At 47.1% G+C, this 12,231-nt stretch overlaps 1 protein-coding gene across 1 annotated transcript in view; it reads left to right on the plus strand.

Moving 5' to 3' along the window:
* The window catches only part of MTMR12 (myotubularin related protein 12), a 78,731-nt gene that overhangs the window by 48,528 nt on the left and 17,972 nt on the right, over positions 1-12,231 (plus strand). The window contains exons 5-7 of the mRNA XM_049767709.1: positions 292-422; positions 3,616-3,709; positions 8,710-8,839. Coding sequence (XP_049623666.1) covers positions 292-422; positions 3,616-3,709; positions 8,710-8,839 — 355 coding nt within the window. The remainder of the gene's footprint in view (positions 1-291; positions 423-3,615; positions 3,710-8,709; positions 8,840-12,231) is intronic.

The following is a 12,231-nucleotide window of genomic DNA, read 5'->3' on the forward strand; positions in this document are numbered from 1 at the left end:
AGGTGTGGCCTGTCTGGAAAGCACCAGCGGTTTTTTCCAAGTCTACCTCAGTGTTCTGTGCTGTGTTTTCTGAAAGCTCTGCAAGGCCTGGCTGCCTGAAGCTCCCAGTTTTGGTCTGTGCCCTCCTAGGGGCATTGAAGGGTCCTGACTTGTCTCAGCCTCTGGTCCTCTGGGGTCACCTGGGTGGAACTGCCTTCCCTTGCTCCTCAGTGAAGACCTTGGGCTGGCGATGTTACTGTGCCACCAGCTCACAGCACCATTTTTCTTTCTGCTCTCATTGTGACCACACAGTGTTCGATGAGAAGAAGAAAGCCCTGTCCGGACAGCTCAAGAAGTACCCTGAGAAACTCATCATCCACTGCAAAGACCTCCGCGTTTTCCACTTCTGTCTGAGGTACACAAAAGAAGAGGAAGTCAAAAGGGTAACTAGTTGCATGTGTTTTAGGGTTTGTTTTGTTTGGGGGCCATACCTTGCGTTTCTCAGAGCTTACTTCTGGCTCTGCACTCAGGAGTCACTACTGGTGGGCTCAGAGATTATACGGGGTGCCAGGGATTGAACCAGGGTTGACTGTGCAAGACAGGCTCAGAGATTATACGGGGTGTCAGGGATTGAACCAGGGTTGACTGTGCAAGGCAGGCTCCCTCCCTGCTGGACTTTTCTCCCCTCTTTTAGGCTTTATTTCCCATGAGGTTTTCTCTGGTAACTCTAGTTACTGCTCCGTTGTAGCAGAGGTCGGAGGAGCTTTTCACTTGACTCTATTTGTACATCTCTGTGTTGATACACGAGACCCAGTTCAGTGAGCTGAGCCCAGGGGTCTCCTCAGTCCTTCCTGTTCACATTCACATCACGTGCCCTCACACAGAAGCTGGTGAACCCAGACCAGCAAACAGGCAGGGACAGACCTCGTGCTCCCTCGAAGGAATGTGTTTCCCTCGGGGAGCCCTTGGCTATGGGGAGTAAGTGAGTAGGTGAGTTGGAGGAGCAAAGCCAAGTCTCTAAATGAGACCTGAGCCTTGAAGACCCGGGGAATCTGGCTGTGGCAGATCTAGTGCTGTGTAACTGGAGTACTGTTGCTATGGCCAGTGTAACTTCAAGATTTCTCTTAGGAAAATATTAGGACAAACTGGTGATCAGCAGAAAAGAAGAGGGAAGTTGGGTATGAGTGAGAACAGAGGGACGCTGGGAGAAGGGGAGAGCTGTGTGGTCCTGTCCTTGGCCAATTCTCAGATGCACTCTAGAAGTGTCCCATGTGGTATGGCAGCGCTGTCTCCTGCTATGTGGGGGACATTCTCTGCACACTCGGTGGAACGGGATGGGCCTGAGGGTAGAGCTCAGTGTCAGACTCAGTTCTTTGCATGTATTAACCCCTGGGTTCATTGAGGGAAAGAGATTGAGTGAGAAAGAGCAAGAGTAAGGGTAAAAGAGAAAAGCATGAGAGAGTGAGAGCTTGGGGAACAAGAAGAGCAAAGAGAATGAGACTGAGAGACAAAACAGAACAGTGGCCCCCTCACCAGAAACCACCCTTCCCTGTCCTTGGTTAGAGTAAATTATGCAGATGGACATGGAGCGCCTTCATTTTCTCCTAGTCAGTGTTCTTTGAGGCAGAGCACCATGATAGGAGGACTCCAGAGTGTCTGCTGACCAGTCAGAGTGGTCTGTGGAACATTTGCACCTGCATTTGAGAGCATGCTTGTGTCACCTACAGAAATAGACTTGTCCAGAATTTAAGAAAGGGAAGATCAGCACAAGGGGTTGATTTATTTTCCATCTTAAGGTCCTAAAGATGGTGACAAATGGCTTAACTCACTATCTTGGTTATTATCTGAGTGTGATATTTAGTTTTTCTATCCCCCACCTCCTTATTTTTGACGAAACAAAAGTAACTCCGGCGGTGCTCAGGGCTTACTCTGGCTCTGCACATAGGAATTATGTCTGGTGGTTTCTGGGACCATCTGGATGCCAGATATTGAACTGTGTCGGTCACATATAATGCAAACATCCTTCCCACTGGTCTATTGCTTTGGCCCCTTGCTTTTATTGGATTGCTTTTGGGTCATACCTGGTGGTGCTCAGAGGTTACTCCATGCTCTGTGCTCAGTAATCACCTCAGGCAATGCTTGGGGTCTATATGGGATTCTGAGAATTGAAAAAATGTCAGTTTTTTTTTTTCCTTGGGTCACACCCGGCAGTGCTCAGGGGTTACTCCTGGCTCTACGCTCAGTAATCGCTCCTGGCAGGCTCGGGGGACCTTATGGGATGCAGGGATTTGAACCACCATCCTTCTGGATGCAAGGCAAATGCCTTACCTTCGTGTCATCTCTTCAGCCCCAAATGTCAGTCTTGTTTAAAACAAGCATCCTACCCTTCTACTGATTTTCTGGCTCCATCAGAAATTATTTCTGGCTCTGCACTCAGGAATTGGACCCATGTTTGCCACATGCAAATTTGATTGAACTCAGGTCAGAATTCAGATAATTTTTTTAATTTTAATTTTTGGACCATGTTAAATGATGTTCAGGTCTGATTCCTGACTCTGTTCAGGGTTCACTCCCTGGCAGGCTCAGGGGGACTATATGGGATACCAGGGATCGAACTCAAGTTGAACTCATATGAGACAAGTGCCCTACCCATAGTACTATCATTCTGACCCCCAGTTTCTCTGAATATTTAAAGAAATACTTGAACATTTCTTGAGCAGGCTTTTGACAGTGTAGATTCGGGTTCAAAACATTGTCTAATTTGCATGCATAAAAAGCCTGCTTGGATTGGCTGAGTTAGAGAGGCAGTCCAAGTAGCCTTGCAGTGATTGGTCCCTTATCATAGGCACCTTTTCTGGCAATTCCTTGGTGGCGTCAGTTAATCTCCCCCACTACATGAACCAAACAACACCCCATCCTCGGACCCTAGACTGAACCACCAACACGGTTAGCTGGGTTTTGCCAGAAGTGGCCCCCAGATCTCCTGAGTACTGTTTGGGAGCCCCCAAGAAAGAGATTTGGAAACTCTGCGGCCTGATTTTTTTTGTGTGTGTTTCGTTTAGCGGCATATTGAAACATTTTTCGGGTTATACTCCACGTATAAGACGACCCCCGATTTTTCGGTCGACTTTTTTTTGTTTCAAAAGTCGTCTTATATGCCGGAAAATATGGTATTATATTTTGGGGCCACACCTGACGATCCTCAGAGGTCACCTCTGGCTCTGTGCTCAGAAATTGCTCCTGGTGGGTTCGGGAACCATATGAGATGCTGGGGATTAAACCCAGGTCAGCTGATCAACCATGTGCAGGCAAATGTCCTTTTGCTATTACTTCAGCTCCTTGTGTTTTGTTTCTGGTTTTTATTTTTTTTTTTTTGAGACATGTCTTTTAGATATGTCTTGGGTTTTACTAATAATATCTATAAAATTTAGAGCTCTTAGAAAAACATTAGAAAATGACTAGCATTTCTTTGATGAGGGACATATTTTTGAGCGGGACAGTCCTGACACAGTGGACTCAGGACTTAGCACGAATTAGCAGCAGCAGCCCAGGGAGCCTGTTAGCCTGACTGGAAGCCTGGGAGTTTAGTGCTGAGCCTCAAAAGCCTGACTCTGTCATTACTTGACTCTTTTCTAGATTGTGAGTGGCATAATTCATCACACCCAATCTCCTAAACTACTTAAACGATTGTTTCTATTCTCCTACGCAGCCGCTGCTCCAGCCAACCCAGGTAAGGCTCTTTATTTTCACTGGATCCTAGTGAGTGTGCCCAGCTGAGCACTCTCTCCTTTATTTATTTATTTATTTATTTATTTATTTATTTATTTATTTATTTATTTATTTATTTATTTTTGGTTTTTCGGACCACACCCGTTTGATGCTCAGGGCTTACTCCTGGCTAAGCGCTCAGAAATTGCCCCTGGCTTGGGGGGACCATATGGGACGCTGGGGGATCGAACTGTGGTCCTTCCTTGGCTAGCGCTTGCAAGGCAGACACCTTACCTCTAGCACCACCTCACTGGACCCTCTCTCTCCTTTTTTCTTTTTCTTTTTCTGTTGTCTTTGGTTTAGGTGATTCATTCAAGTTTCTTTGTTCTGATTATTTTGTGGTGCTTTCAGGAATCACGCTTGTGGGTTCTGTGATGAAACCTAGATCAGCCTTGTGCAAAGCAAGTGCCCTACACACTGTATTATCATTTGGGTTTCTTTTTTCTCTTTTGGTTTTGGGCCACACTCAGTAATACTAGGGGTAACTGCTGGCTCTTTTCCCAGGAATCACTCTTAGTGGGTTCCGGGCACTATATGAAGTACCAGGGATCAAACCTGGATCAGTCATATGCAAGTCAAGCACCCTGTCTGCTATATTATCTCTCTGGCCCTTCAATATGTTAAATATTGGACTCTCCTTTTTTGGGGGTGGGCCACACCTAGCAGTGCACAGGGCTGACTCTTGGCTTTGCACCAAGAAATCACTCCTGGCAGTGCTCAGGGGACTGAATATATGAGATGCTAGAGGTCTGGGTCAGCTATTTGTAAGGCAAATGTCCTGCCCACTGAACTCTCACTCTGGCCCCATCATTCAGATTTCTTCAGAGTTTTTACTTCTTTCCTATGATCTTTATCACTTTTTCTTCTGGGTTTATTTTCTGTCGAGAGGAATTCTTTAATGTTTACTTATTTTCTATGAGTGATAAAGTCAACATCTCATAACTGAGAATGGGAGATCATAGGCAAATAATTGATAAAAGTTTGAAGAAACTTTTTTTTTTGGACCTTGGGTTCTTTTATCCATTTTGGTATACTTGATTTCTTTTTTTTCTTTTTTGATTTTTTTGGTTTTTTGGGTCACACCCAAGGGTGCTCAGAAGTCACTCCTGGCAGGCTCGGGGTTCTATATGGGATGCTGGGATTCAAACCAGGGTCCATCCTGTGTTGGCTGCATACAAGGCATAGCCTTACCTCTGTGCTATCACTCTGGCCCCTTGATTTCATTTCTTATTTATTTATTTGTTTATTTATTTATTTATTTATTTATTTATTTATTTTTGGTTTTTGGGCCACACCTGGCGTTGCTCAGGGGCCCTGATTTTATTTCTTTAGACTAGAGAAAATCCATAGAATAGAAAAATTTTGGCCTGGAGAGATAGCACAGCGGTGTTTGCCTTGCAAGCAGCCGATCCAGGACCAAAGGTGGTTGGTTCGAATCCCAGTGTCCCATATGGTCCCCCGTGCCTGCCAGGAGCTATTTCTGAGCAGACAGCCAGGAGTAATCCCTGAGCACCGCAGGGTATGACCGCCCCCCCCAAAAAAAACAAAAACAAAAAAAATTTTTTTAATACCCAGAGTATGCTTTGTTTTAAATACTTTGGAAGAAAAGGGTCAGTTGTGCATGGCACATCACAATATTAGTTGGATTAGAAAACTTGAGATACCACTTATTTGTTTTCATCAATTAAAGAGCAGTTTATTTTGTTGTGTTTCTGTTTTGCAGCTACACCTGCTATGGTCAGGGTTTATTCTTGACTCACTTCTGTTATCAGGCTCAGAGATCACTCTTTTTTTGGGGGGGGCAACACCCAGCAGCACTCAGGGGTTACTCCTGGCTCTTCACTCAGAAATTACTTGCAGGCTTGAGGGACCAAATGGGATGTTGGGGATCAAACGTGTGTTGGCTGTGTGGAAGGCAAATGCCCTACCCACCGTACTATCTCTCTGGTCCCCAAGAGCAAGCACGAAACCTTTTTAGGTACAAAACCTAGATCATCTGAAGTCATGATCCTTACTGTGTAGGCTATAGTTGGTCCCCACAGATAACCTGTCTTCTTCCATCTCTAGATTCTTTCTGTCTGCTCACTTGCCCTGCCCATTCCTCTCCCTGAGAAGTTGATGGTCAGAGATCCTGTGTGCCTGGGCTTTTCTCCAGGGAGTTGCTGTGTTAATACAAGTGCATCTGGTAGGCTTTCTGGAATGTAGAGTGGCTTTGTCATTCATTAACTGCCTTGGAGTAGCTACTTACAAATGCTTTCCAGTTCCCTGCTCTGTGAGATAGCACAGAAGGTTGTGGTGTTGAGTTGTGACCCAGCAGTATGGCTTCTGGTGGAAGGGGGCCTCGGAGCACAGGAGGGAGAGCTATGAGGGGAGGCAGAGGGAGCATCCTGGGCAGAAATGTAGGTGTCTAAGTCAGCAAGTTGCCTTTGGGCAGTTCCGATGAACTTGGTAGCTAAGGTGTGAATTTGGGGGCCTGTCCCACCTTCAAATTCTTTTTTTTTTTTTTTTTTTTTTTTTTTTTTTTTTTGGTTTTTGGGCCACACCCTGTGACACTCAGGGGTTACTCCTGGCTATGCGCTCAGAAGTTGCTCCTGGCTTCTTGGGGGACCATATAGAACGCCGGGGGATCGAACCGCGGTCTGTCCTAGGCTAGCGCAGGCAAGGCAGGCACCTTACCTCCAGCGCCACCGCCCGGCCCCCCACCTTCAAATTCTTAACCAACTGCCTCATTGCTCTGGAGTTCCCACTTAGCTCTTTGGAACTCTGGTTTCTCATTTGAACAGCAGTGCCCAACACTTAGAAATGGTTAAGGGTGGGGCCGGAGAGATAGCATGGAGTTACGGCATTTCCCTTGCACGCAGAAGGTCCGTGGTTCGAATCCTGGCATCCCATATGGTCCCCTGAACTCGCCAGGAGTGATTTCTGAGCATAGAGCCAGGAGTAACCCCTGAGCGATGCTGGGTATAACCCAAAATCCAAAACAAAAAAAAGAAAGAAAGAAATGGTTAAGGGCAATACATTCTGGGCCTTGTCAAGAACGAGGGCTGAGCGCCAGGCTTTTCTCAGGATACATTTTCAGAGAATCACTGTCAGGGAATATGACTTGACATTTTGAGAACATTGTGAGGAATTGTATTTCTGTGGGATTCACAATAGGTCAGTTTACCAGTTGTGAACAACTCTAAGGCTTTTCTCTGAACTAAATGTACTCATGCCAGCTCACAGCAGCCCTTTACAACATGACACATATGAAATGTGGCTTCTTTGCTGCTTCTGTGCTTTATAGAGACATTTCCAGATCATGGGGCTGGAGCGATAGCACAGTGGGTGGGGTACTTGCCTTGTATGCAGCCTACCTGGGTTAGACCCCCAGTATCCCATATGGTCCCCCGAGCACTGCCAAGAGTAAGTAACCTCTGAGTACTGCCAGGTGTGACCCAAGGACCAAAATACAAAGCAGAAGCAAAAACATTTGCAAAAAATATTTAGGGTTTACATGAGAAAAATTCTGAACTATTCTTTTGTTTTGTTTTGTTTTGTTTTGTTTTGTTTTGGCCATACCCGGCGGCGCTCAGGGGTTACTCCTGGCTCTCTGCTCAGAAATTGCTCCTATCAGGCACAAGGGACCACATGGGATGGTGGGATTCGAACCAATGCCAGTCCTGGGTTGGCCGATTGCAAGGCAAACGTCCTACCGCTGTGCTATCTCTCTGGCCTCAATCCTGAACTATTCTTAGGAATTCTCTCTCTCTTTTTGTGTCCTGGTTTTTGGTCTGGACCCTGCCCGGCCCAGTTTTCAAGTCATCCAAATGTCTTTCTGCTCCGTTGCATTACTTCTGCAGTGGCTCTGCGGTGACTCTGTCACACACACTGAGTATGTAGTACCTTCTAGTCTCTTTCGGCTCCCTCTTTCTCATCGCCTTCCAACACTGCTCCCACCCACATAAACACCGATTGATGCTAATGAATGAGTCACTTTGTGTTGAGTTGGGGCTTTGCAGAGGTGGATGCTTTGCAGCCCAAGTCTCATTAATCTCAGAGCCGGAAGGTCCTTGGTGCTCAGGACGGCATTTTAGGCCTGCTTGTGCTGCTGAGATAAACAAGATGTCATGTCCAGGCAGTTTGTTTTGGATCCCATGGGGGCATGTTCTTTCCTGTCGCATTGGTCACTGCCTAGGTTTGAATCCTAGCTCTGCCACCATACTGCATGATGGGCACACTTACTGCACCGGTGTCTGTCACATCTGTGTAAGGATGAAGCACCGGGGTCTCTCCAATGGTGGCAGGAGTTGAGTTAATCCACGCACAGTGCCATTAACCAGCACGTGCCTGATACCTGCCTTTTTTAACCACCCAACATTATTTTTCTTTTCCTCCTTCATACCAGGATCTGGCTTTATCCCAAGGAGTAGGTAGAGTTTTACTCGGCTATTGGTTTTCCTGCACGTATTGGAAAACTCCATACTTGTCCCTGCCCATGACCATCCCCGTGCTCAGGCCCTCGGGTGCAGGCAGCACTTGTCTCCCACGCTGGGATGAGCTGTGCTCGGGAATCTGACGCACCATACCGCCGAGTTTGCCATCCTGGGCACACATTGGCAGGACTAAAAATATGTTATTATTTTAGCGTTGGTGCCAAGTCTGTCTCTCAGTGCTTCACAGGATCTTTTCATGCAATATAAATTGCCTCGTGGTCCGATGACTGAAAGGGGAGCTATAAATTCCTCTTGCCAGGAGGCGGCCAGGAACCACTCCTTCCCCACCATGAAAAGAGCCTCAGTCCTCATTTTGGACGAGTGACAAAAAAATGGGACTAGGTTTGGGATTTCACAGTGAACTCGCTCTGCGGGGCTAAGGCTGGGCTGTGGGGGAAGTTGGGGTGTGTGTGTGGGGTCTGCCCATCCCCGGCATGCCCGAGCTTCATGACAAGGCTCTGTTGTCTCATTCCGTGTGTCTGGCTAGTAGCTAACTCTGAGAAGCGCACCTTGATGTTCGACTCGCTTGAGGACTGGTGCTGGGAACTAGAGCGGACCAAAGGCAACGTCAAGTACAAGGCCATGAGTGTGAACGAAGGCTACAGAGTTTGTGAGAGGTGAGCCTCCCGACTCTCTGGGACAGCGGTCCTGCATTGGGGTCCCCATGCCAGGGAATCCGAAGAACATGACCATCATAATAACACAGCCAGTCCTAGCGTTTCCTTCTCATCCCTGCCAAAAGGAGCCCAGCCCCCTGTAGTCACCCAACTCCCTGTCCGCCAGCCCTAGTCAGCCACTTGCTGTCTCTGTAAATGTACTGGGCATTCATGGCACAGCAGCAAGTATGCTGTGGCCTTTCTTCCCTCCCCCTTGAGTGATGTTGTCAGGACCGCTGTGTCTGGGTTCTGTCCTTGGCAGCGCTGAGGCATAGTCCGTGATCTGATGGTGCACTGTGGATTTAGCCATGATTGGCCGATCAGCATTTTGTGTGCAAAGTTTTTAGTCCTCTCTTAATTTTTCTTCCTTGGTTTATGCACATGAGAGGACTTGCTAGATCTTCATTTTGTTTGGGGATCACTCCCAGCAGTGATCAGGGCTTACTCCTGACTGCACTCTGGGATCACCCTGGTGATGGTTGGGACCATATGATTTGGGTTGTGGGGCTCAAAACTCAGTTGATCACACACCAGACAAGCGCCCTGCCCTCTGTAATATCTCTGACCCCATTGCTGTTGACTTTTGGGGGTAACTGCCAGGCTTTTCTCTATACCAGTGCACCATTTTTCATTTCCATCAGCAGTGTGTGTGTGTGTGTCTTTCTCCACATGATAATACCTTTTGACTTAATTTCTTACATATTAAAAAAAATTTTTTTTGCTTTTGGACCATACCCAGCTATGCTCATGGCTTAATCCCTGGCTCTGCACTCAGGGATCACTCTTGGCGGTTCTTGAGGGACCTGTACAGGGTGCCAGGAATTGAACCATGATTGGCTGCATGGGAGACAAGTGCTTTAACCTCTGTAATAATTCTCTGGTCCATATTTTGTTTTAGGGCCACACCTGACTATATTCTGGGGTAACTCCAGGTTCTTCACTCAGGAATTACTCCTGGCAGTGCTTGGGGACCATATGGGATGCTGGAGATCAAACCCAGATTGGCTCTGTGCAAGGCAAATGCCTCACCTGCTGTGCTATCACTCCAGTGACCCCTGGGCAAGTGTTCTAATGAATCACACCCCTGGTTCCCTAAAGTCACTGATTCCCCTCGCCCCTACCAGGTAGATGCTGGGGATTGAACCCAGGCCTTGAACAGTCAGGTAATGCTCTATCATAGAGCCATATACCAGTTCAGGAAGTAGTTTAAAAGAAAGAAAAACCAAAAAGCCTTTGTTAACTTTCCTCATTTTTAGCTGTTTTGTATTCCTGATGCTGATGCCTCTTTAAGGAGCAGTTCTTTTGGTTTGGATGGCTACAGGTCCCATGTCCCAGTGTAGGCTGGGAGACAACAGGGAGAAGCTCATGGGACTCTGTCCTCCCTGCTGCTCTCCTCAGATGAAGGTGCTGGCTGGTTATGTATCTCTTTTTTTTTTTTTTTTTTTTTGCTTTTGAGTTATACCTGGTGATGCTTGAAGTATGGGGTAACTCCTGGATCTGCACTCAGGAATAACTCCTGGCGGGCTCCAGGGACCATATGGGATGAACTCTTGTTGTCCATATGCAAGACAAGCTCCCTCACTGCTGTACTTTCACTCCAGCCACATGACTATCTTTTTTGTCTAGGGGTGGGCAGTGCCCTCACACAGTGCTTGGGCCAGGGCCATGGCCCACAGTGCTCTGCCAGCCAGGCTGAACTGTTCTTTTTATGGGTTTGGAGAGGTGACTCATGGGCAGTGCTCAGTGCTCAGACCTTACTCCTGGCTCTGCATTCAGGGCCACCTGGGTGCTCGGGGGACTTTCTATAGTATTGGGGATCAAACCAAGGTCAGCAGTGGATTTTCTGCTCTGTCTCTTGGCCCCTGCTGGTGATATAGTGATACGGTACTGCCTGGGCTGGTTATGGGGTACCATGAGGTGACGCTGAACAGTACCCCAGAAACTCACAGGTAAGGCTTGTGCTCTGCCACTCTTTTTTTTTTTTTTTTTTTTTTTTTTTTGCTTTTTGGGCCAGATCCAGTAATGCTCAGGGGTTACACCTGGCTCTATGCTCAGAAATTACTCCTAGCTTGGGGGATGCCAGGGATCCAACCCCAAATCTGACCTGGGTCAGCCGCATGCAAGGCAAACGCCCTACCGCTGTGCTATCACCCTGGTCTCTGCCACTCAGCTTTAAATTTTTTTTGTTTGTTTTTGTTTTTGGGCCACACCTGGTGACTCCTGGCTCTGTGTTCAGAAATCTCTCCCGGCTTGGGGGATTATCTGGAACGTCAGGGGATCAAACCGTGGTCCATCCTAGGCTAGTACCGGACAAGGCAGACACCCTACCGCTTGCGCTACCGCTCTGGCCCCTGTTTGTTTGTTTTTTAATATGATTTTTTTTTAAATTGGAACATTGTGAGGTACAGTTACAAAGTTGCTGATGGTTGAGTTTCAGTCATCCCATGTTCCACACCCATCCCTTCACCAGGGAACACTTCTGCCACCAATGTCCCCAGTTTCCCTCCTGCCCGACCCTCAGCCTGCCTCTATGGCACACCCCTCTTTGGCACTTTTAAACACTGTGGTTGTGGTTTGCAATATAGTTACTGAATGGGTTTCATGCTTGTCACTTTACTTCCTCTCCACACCCAGTTCTGTTCCAGAGTAATCTTTTCCAACTGTCATTGTCACAGTGCTCTCATCTCTGCCCTAACTGTACTTCTCCTTTTGTTCAGCCCTGATTACTAACTTACTTAAAATCAGTGTCCCAGTTTTGTTATGACTTTTCTTTTTTTCAGCTTTTATATTTTGTAGGATGATTTTTTGTAGGTCATGACTATCAATCAAGAAGATTTTTTTTCTTTTTTGGTTTTTGGGCCACACCCAATTATGCTCAGGGGTTATTCTTGGCTATGCACTCAGAAATTGCTCCTGGCTTTGGGGACCATATGGGATACTGGGGATCGAACTGAGGTTCGTCTTGGATCAGCGTACTAAAAGAATTTTTTCTTTTGGGAGAAGCCACACCCAGCTTGCTTGGGGCACTTCCAGGTGCCAGAATCGCACCTGGGTCAGCTGTGTGCAAAGCCAGTGCCTTGCTCACTGTAATATTCTGGCTCCAATCTATTAAGAAAATCCTTCTTTGGGCCCAGAGAGATAGCAGAGCGGCGTTTGCCTTGCAAGCAGCCGATCCAGGACCAAAGGTGGTTGGTTCGAATCCCGGTGTCCCATATGGTCCCCCGTGCCTGCCAGGAGCTGTTTCTGAGCAGAGAGCCAGGAGTAACCCCTGAGCACTGCCGGGTGTGGCCCAAAAACCAAAAAAAAAAAAAAAAAAAGAAAATCCTTCTTTACTTTGTTGGTGTCCAGACTGT

Source organism: Suncus etruscus, chromosome 2 (assembly GCF_024139225.1).
Source record: "Suncus etruscus isolate mSunEtr1 chromosome 2, mSunEtr1.pri.cur, whole genome shotgun sequence".
Lineage (NCBI taxonomy): Eukaryota > Metazoa > Chordata > Mammalia > Eulipotyphla > Soricidae > Suncus > Suncus etruscus.